This window comes from Micrasema longulum, unplaced genomic scaffold, assembly GCF_059751315.1.
Source record: "Micrasema longulum isolate JH-2025_06_02 unplaced genomic scaffold, ASM5975131v1 h1tg000543l, whole genome shotgun sequence".
Classification (NCBI taxonomy): domain Eukaryota; kingdom Metazoa; phylum Arthropoda; class Insecta; order Trichoptera; family Brachycentridae; genus Micrasema; species Micrasema longulum.
In genome coordinates this window covers 139,825-155,094 of record NW_028277739.1, presented here as the reverse complement: position 1 = coordinate 155,094, position 15,270 = coordinate 139,825, and the positions used below count along the sequence as shown (strand labels likewise).

Here is a 15,270-nt window from a genome sequence, read left to right as displayed (position 1 = left end):
AAGGAGATGTTTCTTCAGACGTGATTTAAACAGAGATAATGTAGTAACATCTTTGATGGTGGATGGGAGATGATTCCACAGTCGAGCCGCATGGACACTATATGAGTTAGAGAAGAAAGAGGAATTGTGTATGGGTATTAAGAGAGTGCCTTCAGAATGAGAACGAAGAGGTAAACCATAATGACAGGTTATATGCCCTGTAAATACCTAGACATCTGTATTCATTTCTCCCAAATGTTTTTCATCTCTGTTTAAATATACGGCAACATTAAACCAGTTCATATTCATTAAAAAAAAAATCAGGTATACGGAGAACATGTAAAATGATCAAGTAAAATTTGGCAAAACTCAAAATATTGACAAAGCAATCGTTAAAAAATATTTTTTATTTCTTTGACAATTGAGAATGCTTTGAGGCATTAAAACACATTGTGACAAAAATGCCACACTCCAATTCTCTATTGTTTTTTCCATGTTATTATGAAAATTTACATAAATTAAAAAATATGCGTTTCATTGTTTGTAAAAAGCTATCAAAATACCTGTTTTATTTTCCTATTATTTTTATTAATTTATTTATTTATTCACATCATATTAATTTAAACATTTATTGAGACGCAAGTCCTAACTCCATGGAACCAACGTCCTGTTTTGAGTTGGGACGAATATATGTATGAATTTTCTACAGTCAATATTACTATATTTACTACATATAACCAAAACATAAAAAATATGTACATGGCAGGTCAAATATGAAAAAACACATGCAATAAAAAAAAATACATAATTTATTAAAAAATAAAAAAAAATGAAGTTGAAATAAAACCAACTGAAATATTTGAAAAACCATCAGGGAATTTCTCACGCAAATCTTTCCCCCTAAGGAAGATCCAGTCCATTTGCTGATTTGATAATTCATTTTGCGCTCTGTGTAACATTCATATTATTTATTCGATAATCATTCATATTTATTTATTTTTTACCTCGTGCCCGAGATAGTTAAGAATCGTGGATGAGCGTTTTTGACTCGATAAGTACTCTCAGGTAAAAGTCCTGGCAAAAAAAATAAAAAAACAAATAAGTAATCCTCCCCGTTGTGTAGTGGGAGGGCGAGAAACATTCGTTTCAAAGGTGCTACATTGTAATATTTTAATGTTTCTGGATTGGCGCCTGAAACGTAAGACTGATCACCTTACATTCCATATAAATAAAATATATATATGCGCTGCAATTGGCTGCCAATGCGGTTGCCGATACACCACTAGGTGCGGATATAGAGATGATGGTGATTCCTTCAATTTTTCCATTTGTTAATTTTCAAAAACAGTTTTTTTTTCTGGTGTTGCTTAGCATGTAGGTAAAATAATTCACTCTGATTGATAATTAATCAAGTTTTCAGTTCTTAACATTGCTGTGATATCCTAAACTGGATCATTAAATACTCCAGGCGCAAGTGATCGCAATTGATAGGTCGAATTAATACATATTAGGTCAATAATTAAAACTCGAATATTTCTTTTAGCAATTAAATTCAAGCGTTAAATACAATTATAATAGCAAGGACGTGTGAGTGACTAGGAAAGCCAAACCCGAATTCATAGAGCCGGCCACCTAGCACCGCTCGCAACTTAAACAGATAAAATGTACATACACTTTTACCATGTTAGTGCCTAATGCATGGGCACTGCAATTACCAAAATCAAAATATATTAAAATTGAAGAAACTGTCTCCTCAAACGATATTATTATAAAATTGCTGCAGAATATTAGTAAACTATAAATTAATGACACTTTGTTATCGTTTGTTTCAGAACCAACAACAGAAATTATTGGAGGACCAGACCTTTATATAGACCGAGGAAGCACCATTAACCTTACGTGTGTCGTGCTATTTTCTCCTGAAGCACCAGCGTACATCTATTGGAATCACAATGATGCCGTAAGACATTTTTGTTTGTAAAGTTTGATTAACTTGAAAACTTATTTATTGATTAAACTTTTAAACAGTTTGTGCATACGTTTTCGGCCTTATTGCTTTAAACAATATCTCTAACCAACCAAAACAGACTTCTGTAAGTTATTTAAGGTTTGTACTTACCGATTGTTACAGCTGTTCTTTCTCAACGAAGAGAAGCAGTGTTACTAACCCTTGGAGTTAAAATTATTGAACGTAGTACCTACCATCTAACAACCCATTTACTTATAAATAAGCGGTGCTACGTGCACGATTATGGCAAGTATATTTTTGTGACTTATGTGAAAGTCATCGGAGTTATGAAATTTTAAAACAAAAATGAAATTTATAAATTAACTTTAATAGACATTGACTATTATGGTATAAGTAAATACAGTTTTTGCTACCATTCCTGTTTGAAATACTCGTATGATCATGAGGAATAATGAAAATATTCGACATTACCCCTTCATACAATTTGCCAAACTCACTGTAAAAAGGCAATTAAGGCAAGAAACTTAAATAAAACTAAAATCATGGTACGAGTACACTAAATTGAAATTTTAAAAATTAATTTACTCGATTTTGAAATATTTTTTCTTTTAGTAAAAGCAAAACCGATAGAAAGACCCTCGGTCTTCAAAACGGTTTTCTAGTAAGTGAAGGAAGTGCTTTCAAAGCTGACTACGAGTGGGTTGGTAGTGTTTATAGATACAAATCGGATCAAAACATATTTTATAATATTAAACCTTTGATCCCTCAGTAGTTATTATTTTTAGCTTGAAAACGATAAAATATGTTTTCTTGTTTTTTTTTTTTTAATCTTTCTTTATTAAAACAAAAGTCATAAAAAATTGAGTTAGGGAATGAGAATAAAATGAAGTTGCTTTTTTTTTAAAACGATATGTTTTTCTAAATATATATTTTAACGAATAACCAACATTATAATCAAATAAAAAAAATGTTGAAAAAAAATCTTATCGGCTATCATAATAAAAATATTGATGTTGGCAACGGAATTATAATTTTACACAGCCACGGTGACGGTTCTACGCAAAGGGATTCCCAGGAGTAATTTTGGTGGAGTTATAAAAAATGGCCAAAACTACGCAAAAACGTCCCAGTTATTAGTTAAACAAAATTCATTCTTTTATAAGATAGGTATATATGTGTTATTTTGTACTCAGACAAATTTGTACCATCGAAGAGCAAAGGGTTGACATATTACAACAGAGATGGAAAATATTTTTGAGAAGGGAATCGAAAGCCCCGCCCACTTAACCGAATCCGTTCGAAAGGTCTTGTGGCCTATTTTCAGATCCGCGCATTAAAAAACAATGATTTTTTTGCGCGGTAATTTTCTGTTTTTTTTTTTTTAATATTGTTAACAAAATATTCAGTTTTTTTTCATTTTTCATTTACATTTACTGCTTTCAATGCCCCTATTGCCGTCAGAGCAACCTTAGTATCATCCACAAACTAATTTTCCTAATTCTGACGGCGAAGGGGTATGTTAGTTCATAAGCTTGTTAGTAAACTGGAAAAAACAAGTCCGATCGGGTAAACCAAAACCGTTACCATATCTCTATCGGCCACAATCCAAACTTATTTTATTTATTTTATTCTATTCACAGCCCAAAAAAAGTCGTGGTTTATAAATTCGCTCTATTCCTAACACCGCCCTTTTCAAGACAAAAACCGAGCATCAACCTAATTTAAGAAGGGAATATGGAAGTCTAGGTATTTACAGGGTTTATGCCCTATCAATCATTAGCAGGTGTAAGTGGCAACTTTACACGTCGTGGAACATTCGTCAATCAGCCAATGTCTGAAAAATAAAATAATAGTAGATTTGTCATAAGTAGAATATTAAATGTTTCATATGTATAGTGATTATTTTAACAGGCTTGCGATGGCTAAAACCCTTTTAATAGTCAAAAATCCAAATTTATATGTACATATTTAAAAGGTTCTCTGTCTCAGGTAAATTATCCATAAATCAATCCGTCTCTGAGACGTCGGTTTTTTAATTTTTTTATTTTTATTCATACAACATTTGAAATTAATAATAAATCCATATTTAATCTAAATCTTTCCTTAGCTATTCACAGCTATAATAACAATAACCAAATTACAAATATTACATGTAATAGTCAATTTTTGGATAGAGTAGATTCAATATTTAGGTATTTATATAGATGGGTATTTAAGATGGAGTAATCAAATCGAACATGTTAAAAATAAATTGAAAAAACAAATTTACTTTTTTAAACCTATAAGAAATATAATCAGCCTAAAAGAACTTGTAGAAATATATTACGCGATAAGTCAATCAGTTTTGAAATACAGTAGAATTGGATGGGGATGTGCAAATGACACGTTGATCAAACAAATAATCATTGCACAAAAAGCTTTGGTAAAAATTATCTTGAGAGTCTCAATCAGAACAAGCTCCCTCGGAATATTCGTAAATCTTAATGTTACATCTGTAAAACAATTATTTTTAAAAGCTCTGTTATTTTACGCATACAAACATTATTTTCTACCTTCCAAAACTCATTACATTAATATAAGAGTTACTAGATACTTCACTCTAATGCTGCAAAACAACTTAAAATTAATACAACTTTCGGTTAAAGAAGATTGGCCAACTGCTCGGTTAAAGTGTACAATCTACTTTGTTTGTCAATAAGGACAATATGTAAGTTCTCTCAATATAAAATTGCTATTAATAAATGGATAGTTAAGATGGGTTGCGCACGGATCGATAAGTGGACCAAGCCGAATAGGTAAAAAATCGTTTCCTGATTCTGAAATTTTGTCTGCAAGTTTATATGAATTTATTATGTTTTTTATGATTATTTTAGTTTATTTGGCTTATTATGTTTACGGTTATAATTATGTTAATTAGATTGATTACGTTTTTATTTTCTTATTATTACTAGGTTAAATAACTAATTTAAGGCATGATTCATCATACATATTGTAAAATGTTTCCCTCGGCACGGGACACCCCAGTGAGGGGATATTATTTTGAATAAAAAAAATAATACGAGTACTTAATTGTTAAAGTAGAAATTAATAAATAAATACAAACAATAATGTTCTCTTATTTCTATAATACACGTGTTTGTTTGGTAAAAAATTACTAGCATTAGCTTTAAATATAAAGAACATATAAAATAAAGCACCTCATTTCCTTTATATTAGACAATATCAATCCCAAGATGTTTTGTTTTCCCTGTGTTGAAAAAATATTTCAATTTCGTATGTAAATGGGTTCCTCTTTACGCGTAATTTCCAAAAAAACTTCCTTTGTTCAGTCTTCCTTGTGAAATATGTACATTTATTTAAAAGAAAGGAGAATCATAACTTTAATTAATTTTAACAGAAGCTGTAAAATAAAAATATGTTTTTGGACACGAATTAAAATATTGAACATTTTGTTAGTCACGTATATAAAACGCGTTTATTTTCCTGAAAACCATTGTTATAATTTACTAATAGTTTTCATAGATAATAAAAACAGAAATTATTTTTTAAGAGAAATTGAATTCAATACAATAACAGTGCTTTTCCACATACCCTTTTTTTCAATAAATATTATCATTTTTAAGATTTGCCAACATATTTCAATTTTGTCGGCATTTCAAAAAATTTCTTAAAAACTCAATGAATTAATTACGTCTTATTTAGAAACCTGATTGTAGCTAACGCGCTACCGGCGTCGTGTTGTGATTCCGCTGCAGTCACTAACGCACACGTCCCGATCCACTGGTTGTAAGGCAGCGGAGGCTAGGCGATCTTGTCTAACTCGTCAGGGCCGGAGATGTCCTCAGAAGGGCCTCTTATTTCAGGTTGAAGTTGCCGGTTCGCCGTGGTCAGGAATCCGTAGGGAGAGAAGTCCAAAATCCAAGTCCAGGGTGAAGCGAAGGTGTCAAGCGAAGTGAAGAAGAATCGAGTAGAAAGCCGGGTCGGGGAGAAGCGAGTAGAGATGAGTAAAAGCCAAACGTCAGAGAAGAAGTGTCATTTATTTTCATTTGTACACGTTATATACCGTTCGCGCTACGTGCCCCACCATTCACCCCGCCGAGCGGGTCTAGCCGTTGTATGCCGCGCGGAGAGAGAGAGAGCGATAGAGAAGGCCGCACGCCCGCTCCATCCGTCTCCCTCCCTCCACGTATATAGGCACTACCCCCTCCAGTTCTCACGGCATTCTTGCGGCGGCAACGCAGCGCAAAACGATGCACATTCAAAAATATACTTAAAACCAATTTGTAACTAAATGCCTATTCTAAATGTCTCGGTATGGAAAAGGCCACCCCCGAAAGTGACAAATACTAGTCTTTATTGGAGGGGCAGCTCATTTCTAACACATACCGAGATCCCTAAGTCTAAACATTTTAATATAGCGCAGGGGCGGTCCCTACAAGGGCCGCTTTCCGTTTGACGTCCGTAACACTCCCCCGGTGCAGTCTCCGCTGCGCTGAAGCATCCGGACGTCCTTCGGCTGCTAGTGGCCCCCTTCGGCGAAGACCGCCACCTTGACTGCTGGTCTCGTGTAGGTCCCGGTCGCCGTCTTGACCTGCACCACGCGGACTTGTCCATCGGCTGCCGGGCTGGCCCTCGTGACTCGTCCTCGGGGCCATGTGTTGCGTGGCAGCTTTGGGTCCGCTATTAATACCAGGTCTCCCTCTTGTATGGGCGTTGCCGGGTCCCTTCATTTCGGTCTCTGCGCCAGCGTGGGCAGATATTCTCGCACCCACCGTCGCCAGAAGATGTCCGCCATCTGTTGGGCCACTCGCCACTGTTTCCTAAGGCAAGTGGCCTCCTCCGCCTTACTATAATGGACCAAAGGCTGTAAACCGCCAGCTGATCCCAGCAAGAAGTGGTTAGGAGTCAACGGCTCCTTATCTTTCGGGTCCACAGACACATGTGTTAGCGGGCGGCTGTTGACGCTGTATTCCGCCTCAGCTAGCGCCGTTATCAGTGTCTCTTCCCGTGGGGAACGCGCTTTTATAGTAGCGCTTAGCGCTACCTTCACTGATCTTACTAGGCGCTCCCAGGCGCCTCCCATGTGTGGTGAGGAGGCGGGAATGAACTTCCACTCCACCCTTCTGGCGCTTAGTTCACCGAGCATTTTCTCATCTCGGCTTAGCTCCTTTATGGCCGCGTTCATCTCGCGATCGGCCCCGTGGAAATTTGTACCGTTATCTGTGTACAATACCGCGGGGTGACCACGCCTAGCGGCCATCCTTCTTAGAGCCATTATAGCCGAGTCCGCGGATAGGGAGTATGCCAACTCCATATGCACCGCCCGCGTTGTCATGCACGTGAAGAGCGCACCGTACCTTTTCTCAGTGCGCCGTCCCAGTGTCACGGTCATCGGTCCGAAGAAATCGAGGCCGCAGTGAGTGAACGGCCGCTCCCCGCTAGCCAGCCTGGCCGCCGGCAGCTGTCCCATCAGTGGCGGCTTCGGAATGCATCTCAGCATGCGGCACGCCCGGCAGCTCCTGATGATCCCTCGCAGCGTCGTACGGAGGCGCACGACAAAGTAGCCCGACCTGATATCGCTTATCGTGCGCTCCGTCCCTGGATGTCCTGATGCTGCGTGCTGGTAACTTATCATCAGTCTGCAATATTCATCCCCGCCGTCCAGTATTGGCGGGGCATTCACGTTCTGGTCATCTATCCTTTGTAGTCTGGTTCCCATACGCAGTATGCCGCTTCCATCAATAAACGGCGTGACAGCGCGTAGCCGTCCTCCGGGCGGTAGGGCCTCTCCCCGTTGTAGGCATTCTATTTCTTTGCCGAAGGCACGCCTCTGTGACAGGCGCACCCATATTTCTTCGGCTTTATTCAATTCTTCGGCCCGGAGTTCGAAGTCACCTCCCGGCTTCTCGGGCTCGTCACGTTGTCTGGGACGGCGGCAACGTCCGACGAACCTCATAACCCAGGCCGTCGTCCGTATAAGTCGTACCCACGATGAAAAGCGGGATACGTCCGGGAGTCCTGTCGTCGTGTGGCAATGGCCCACAAAGTGACGCGGTGGTCTTATCTCCAGCGCGTCTTCAGGAGGCGAGATTGTCCCTTTTTCCTGAGGCCATTCACTCTCCGGCCGGGAGAGGAAATCTGGGCCCCGGAACCACATGCCGTTCGAAGACAGATCGAGTGGCTGTGTATCTCGCGTTCCGATGTCCGCCGGGTTTTGTTTTGTCGGTACCCAGCGCCAACCGTTTATTCCGGCGATTTCATCGATCTCCCCGAGTCGGTTTGCTACGAACGTTGAATACTTCAACGGGTCTGTGCGTATCCAGGATAGAACCGTGCTCGAGTCCGTCCAGAATATAGTTCTTTTAATTTTCATGCGGCTTTCCCTCTTTATACTCGCCGCTAACCGCGCGGCGAGTAGCGCCGCCTGAAGTTCTAGACGCGGTATCGATAAAGGCTTTAGCGGCGCTACTTTACATTTGCTCATAATAAAGCTAGTGCCCGCCCTGTGCACAAAATATGCCACCGCACAGCAGGCTTGTTCCGAGGCATCGCTGAAGACGTGCATTGTTATTTCCTCCGCCTTCCTGTTGATACAACACCTCGGTATTGCGCAGTTACTTTCGGCTAGTAACTGCCGCCATTCGCGCCATCTCTGCACGTGTTCTAGTTTTAAAGCCTCGTCCCATTGTATGTTCGATCGCCACACGGCTTGTAACAGTATTTTAGCCCTCACTGTTATGCATCCAATAAATCCCATTGGATCGAAGACCCTCATGGCGGCTCCCAACATCTGCCTCTTTGTAGGCCATTCAGGTTCGTCACCGCCCTCTTGGTTATACTTGAATACTAGATAGTCTGCGTGCGGGTCCCACCGCACGCCTAGTACTCTTTCCGTAGTGGCGGCCTCGCCAATGATGATAGCCGTCTTGGCTCGATCCTCGTCGCGGACCGAGCACAATGCCTTGGCGTTGTTTGATGCCCATCCCGTCATTTCAAAGCCCCCCGTCAGCAGGAGGGCCGTGACGTCTTTCACCAATTTTGCAGCCTCCGCAGTCGAATCCACGGCGTCCAAATAATCGTCCATGTACATTTTCTCGTGTACAGCCCGCGCTGCTTCCGGGAATGATTCAGCATTTGCCGCGGCCACGCGGTCTCTTACGTACTGGGCGCTGCTCGGAGAACACCTGGCTCCGAACATCATGGATGTGAAAGCGAAGGTCCTCACTGCTTCGTTCGGTTTTCGACGCCACAAAAACAATTGTGACATCGTGTCATCGGGTGTCATCTTTATGCGGAGAAACATCTCCTTTATATCGGCGGCGATAGCTACGCCACCCTCTCGGAACCTCTGTATGTTCCCCACTAGTGACGTGAGCAAGTCCGGTCCCGTCAGTAAGTGGTCGTTGAGGCACACACCTCTGTGAGGGCTCGCCGCGTCGAACACAACCCGAATTTTCCCAACCTTGTTCGGATTGCATACCGAAAAATGAGGCAGGAACCATTTCCTTGGGTTTTCTCGTGCCTCTTCTTCCCTGGATAACTCAACGGCGTATCCCTTTTCCTCATACTCGCTGATTTTAGCCCGGTACGCAACTTCAAGTACCGGGTTCTTTTTTAATTTTCTTTCCAACGAGTAGAGGCGTTTTTCTGCCGCTTCTCGGTTGTAGGGGAGCGATGCGTTGTCTGAACTCCATAGCAGGCCCGTTTCCCACCGGCCTGTAGGAAGCTGCTTTGTGGAGTTATGCATTATATCCAGCGCTCTTTTTTCTGCGGCACATATCCGCGGCGCGGTCGTGATTCCGATCGAATCCACTTTGAAGTTAAATTTCACTAATTCACTTAGCGCGTCATCACGCGACGGTCCTTTAGCACTCACTAGGACCGTTTTCACTATGCCATTAGAAACTGACTTATCTTCGTTATATTTTTCACCCGTAGGTGCACTCGCGTTATTATCGTTATGACTCACGTGTCGGCCAAACGCGACGCGGCCAAGCGGCGTATCACTTATGATGACGCCGTCACTTCGAAACTCCGCCCGGCCGTGCGGCACTATTAACTCGGCGTTATCGAGGCCTATAAGCATCTTAGGTCTCACTGTCACTTCCCGCGCCGAGTTGTCGCAACTTTTAACTTTTTGTGTCGGCAAGTTGAGTGTCTTAACTGTGTAGGCGATCGCTTCATAAGCGCCGGCGTCGCCTTTTATTATCACTTTTACGCGTCGCGATGACGCATCACTCGCGGCGATTCGGCTATACCCGTAACTTGTATACCGGCCTGTAGACCGCGCGCTCCGATCGCGTCGGCGACTTCTTCTTCCAGTAGTGTGATAGTTGAACCTTCGTCTAGTAACGCGTATGTATTTACTCGACCTTTCGGTCCACTGAGAGTCACAGGTAACACTTTAAGGGCGACCGAGCCCTCCTTCCGCGATACGTGTAACACATTCTCATCCGTCGACTGGGCGCGCGGCGTATGTAGTGTGCGATGGTGCCTTCCTCCGCACTCGTCTATGTTGCACCTTGTTGCCCGACATTTCGACGTTCGGCAGCGTTTCCCCAAGGCACAGGAAGCACAGTCTTAAATCGCGCACAAATGCCCACTTGTCTTTCACGCCAAGCCCCGAATATTCGCGGCACACGTCGAGCTTGTGTGTTCCGTTGCACTTTGCGCATTTTTCACTTTCACTGTGTACGTTCAGCAGCACGTGTCCTTTAGAGGCGCGATTCCTTTCAGCCCTGACGGGGCCTGTATTGATATCGAGGCACCCGGCGTTAGGTATCACGCCCGTCACGTCCTTTAGCCAGTCGGCTAATTCACTTAACTTCGCTTTTCTCTTCGTCCCGATGCGCGACGTAATCCACATCCATCGGTGCGTGTAGGGAAGCTTCCCTACCATTTCCCAGAGAAGCTTCGGCGAAGAAAGGTGTTCACCGTCGAATCCTTCGACGGTCGCGACGACGTTCCTCACTGCGACGGCGTAATCCGTCACGGCTTCCGCGGACGCGTTGTCTGGCAGCTTCGGAATCCTCCGCACCCGTTCCAAGACCGTCTCCACGACGAGCTCAGGGTGTCCGAACGCGGATTCCAACATCTTCATGATCTCGGGAACCCTGCCCGGGTCCACGAGTAGGGCTGATACAGTCTGTCTGGCCCGTCCTGTGAGTGATCTCTGCAGCCGTATGATGTTTTCTGCATTGGATAATGCACACATCTCCGTAGACTGGTTGAACTGCGATTTAAAAATCCGCCACTCTAGCGGATCCCCGGAGAACTGCGGCAAGTCTCTCGCACCAGTCTGCCTCGCGATGAATGACGTCATCCTTGGGTCATCACTTCGTGGCTGCGACGTCACTCCAGTCGAATCACCGTCCTTCAGTGCCCTCACGAATGCTGCGGCCATCCTGTCAACTGTGGGGTATGAAGCACTGTTCTGGTTGTCAACCCACTCGCCGGTGAGTCGTCTTGTCTCCGAATCCATGGAGCCGAGTGTCGTCGGGTCTAATGTAGCGTGGTCCGCAGGGCTTGCTACGTTCGGTCGTGGCTCAGCGGCTTCCTCCAAGTACGCAGGCCCGGGTTGGGTCGTTTCCAACGACCCAAGGTGTGCACAGGTAGGCGCCGCCGCCGCGGCGCTCGCTCCGGCGGGCGTCGTGGTCTTCTCTGGGGTTGTAGTAGCGGCCAACATGAGCGGGAGCTGAGATCTCATTTCCTTGAACATCTCAACCATCCCGGCCGTCATGTCCTGCATCAGTCGCTGCTGCATGGCTCGCATCTCTCTTGAGTGGGCGGTAGATTCCGTTGTCGTCTGGGCCGAAGTCGATGAACCGGAGTCGGATTCGGCGCGTCCTTCCTGCATGGCGGCGTTTCTTCCAGACCGAAGAGAAGCAGGCATCAGGTAGATGATCACTCGTGTGACGACAGCAGATCCGGATTTCTCGAAGGACCAACAATGTAGCTAACGCGCTACCGGCGTCGTGTTGTGGTTCCGCTGCAGTCACTAACGCACACGTCCCGATCCACTGGTTGTAAGGCAGCGGAGGCTAGGCGATCTTGTCTAACTCGTCAGGGCCGGAGATGTCCTCAGAAGGGCCTCTTATTTCAGGTTGAAGTTGCCGGTTCGCCGTGGTCAGGAATCCGTAGGGAGAGAAGTCCAAAATCCAAGTCCAGGGTGAAGCGAAGGTGTCAAGCGAAGTGAAGAAGAATCGAGTAGAAAGCCGGGTCGGGGAGAAGCGAGTAGAGATGAGTAAAAGCCAAACGTCAGAGAAGAAGTGTCATTTATTTTCATTTGTACACGTTATATACCGTTCGCGCTACGTGCCCCACCATTCACCCCGCCGAGCGGGTCTAGCCGTCGTATGCCGCGTGGAGAGAGAGAGAGCGATAGAGAAGGCCGCACGCCCGCTCCATCCGTCTCCCTCCCTCCACGTATATAGGCACTACCCCCTCCAGTTCTCACGGCATTCTTGCGGCGGCAACGCAGCGCGAAACGATGCACATTCAAAAATATACTTAAAACTAATTTGTAACTAAATGCCTATTCTAAATGTCTCGGTATGGAAAAGGCCACCCCCGAAAGTGACAAATACTAGTCTTTATTGGAGGGGCAGCTCATTTCTAACACATACCGAGATCCCTAAGTCTAAACATTTTAATATAGCGCAGGGGCGGTCCCTACAAGGGCCGCTTTCCGTTTGACGTCCGTAACACTGATTATTAAATATGTTTTTTTAAGCTCACAGGGTGGCATAAAGCAGTTTAGGTTTAGTCATATTGTTGACGATTTATTCTAGATATTTCGTTTTAACTACCAATATTTTATAATGCTTATAAAAAAACATAATGAAAAAAATCCCCCTTTCCGCACCCAGTGATGCATAGGGTACTGCATTGGTAAGCCGAATGAAGCTTTTTTCGATCACCTGTTTTATGAAGGTAGGGTGATTAGTCTTACGCCTAAGGTGCTTGTCGTGTAACAAATAAATATTGCGGTTTGAAAATCGGTATCCTTATTTAAGGCGTTTACCTGAAAGTAGCCACTGAGTCAAAAACACTCTTCCAGGATTTGATTCTTTTTCATACACAAAAATGTTTTATTTATCCGCTTGGACACATAATTAAAACATTTGTTTTAATGTTTTTTATTCCTTTTATTTAATTTTTTTTAAAATTAAGTTAGCTTTTATTAAAATTCATAGTTTATAAACAGATATTTACACTTACGAGTATTTTACTAACATATATATTGTCCTCCAAACGCTCAGCGCACGGATCTTTATAAGTTGTGGGTTAAATGAACAAACGTGAATCTAATATCTGTATCTTAGACGTTAGAGGATAAACCACGGGAGTCACATTGAACGAAATGTACAGGAAACCTAAAACGTTTTGTGATTGTGTGATTGTGTGATTTTCATAATGTCATAACATTTTAATCAAATAAGATAATTTCAATCTATAAAGAATTTTCATGGTAAAATAATATTTTAACCATAAATATGCATATTTAAGTAGCCTATCTGGGACAAATGATGTTTTTGGCATTAAAACAAAGTTGGCTTCAGATTTATACTTCAACTTAAAAAAGCATTTACTTATAAAACTAGAGTGGAGTTCGGTGTTTTATTCACATATAAATAGCAAAAAGTGGACTCCCGTGTTTTATTCTCTCAGATAAATATATGAACCAAGTTGTTTTAATCGGGTTGTGGACCCGTGGCTAATGTCTCGGACTCACGGATCAGAAGACTAAGGTTCAGTAGGGTTCAAACTACACCACAACTTGATTCCAATTTTCTAATACTGAGCTTTTTAAAACTCGTTAAAAATGGCTCCCAAAGTTTTGTATCTCTTGATATATCATAATAACGCAAATCCTTTTTTTTATTTTTTTAAATGGTTATAAAATATTTTCGTTAAAACTTTTCATACATATTAGAAAAATAAATAAAGAAAAATATTTCTTTTTTCTCGGTCACTGTGGGTTTTACTCAGTACTGCTACTAGCTTGATTCTTTGTTTTCCCTGTATAAAAAATGACGAATGAATACACTTTAACAAGTTGTATCTTATTAGTAGAAATGTTAAAATTCTACAACATTTAATTTTAGAAGCAAGCGAGCTGTGTGCACAAAATGGCCGCTATCCATCAACTGCTAATGGTGTCTCTTCTTTCTGCAATTTTATGAAAGTAATTAGGGTCCTCAAGTGGTCCGGAAGAGCGCAATTCTCTCCTTACTTTCATGAATCACATTAACCATTACATCTTCTGTGTCAAATGATAATACTTCTCTCACTTTACTAATATTACCAGACTTAAATCACTCCTCGTTTCTTGGAAGGTTGGTGCCGACTAATACGTCTCCTTTTACAACCTTCAGTTTTAGCTGACGGTTATTTATAAGATTCGTATCGGGTTGTGGTCCCGTGGCTAGTTTTGCGGACTCACGGTTCAGAGGTCCAAGTTTCGAACTCCCTCTTCCCTAACTTGATTCCCATTTTCTTATAGTGAGTGTAGTTAATCTAAAATAATCAGAAATACACTTAACCCAAAAAAATGTACATATGTGTTAAAAAAAAAAACTATTATATAAAAGACAGTTTAAATAGATTTTTTTTTCAATTTTATTCATGAAATGATGCAAGTTTGTTTTTACAGATAATCAGCTACGATTCGCCTCGTGGTGGTGTTAGTGTGATCACAGAGAAAGGAGAGACAACTACTTCTTTCTTGCTTATACAGAATGCTCGTCCCTCGGACTCCGGGCATTACCAGTGTAACCCCAGCAACGCTCAGTCTAAGACTATCTCCGTACATGTGCTCAACGGTAAGAGACCTTGATCAATGTCCAATGTGGTTCTGAATGATCATAAGTAAGACACAATTAATCGTATTTATGCAGAAATCAGCGAGCTATAAAAAAATTAAACTGAAATAATTACACTTTTGTGAAAAGAGTGAATAATCAAATCTACGCAACAGTTGGAATGTAATTTGCTTTTACAAATGATAAATAATACAAAAATGAGTTTTTTACTACAAAAAAGAGTGTGATGATATTTAACCAGTTTCAGTGATTTTTAAAGTCTGGCTGACCACATATCTTAACATGTGTATTTTGCAGAAAACGGCCTGGCCTAGAAAAACTCTGAAGTATGTTGTGTGATTATGTATTGAACATGTCATTTTGTATTACGGTACTTAATTATAAACAACCACTTAATTTATTTGTTGTAGTATCTTGAAAGATAGTTCATTATATCATGTAAAAGGAGTTTTGGTGATTTGTTTAAGTCTGGCTCACCACATAACCTAAAACATGCAT

The 15,270-nt window shown here is 41.8% G+C and overlaps 1 protein-coding gene across 2 annotated transcripts in view; it reads left to right on the top strand.

Moving 5' to 3' along the window:
* LOC148280767 (neurotrimin-like) overlaps positions 1–15,270 on the top strand; it is a 253,317-nt gene that overhangs the window by 224,449 nt on the left and 13,598 nt on the right. For both annotated transcript variants that reach the window (XM_088227843.1, XM_088227842.1), the window contains exons 6-7: positions 1,812–1,939; positions 14,604–14,772. In XM_088227843.1, the coding sequence (XP_088083969.1) occupies positions 1,812–1,939; positions 14,604–14,772 (297 nt within the window). The remainder of the gene's footprint in view (positions 1–1,811; positions 1,940–14,603; positions 14,773–15,270) is intronic.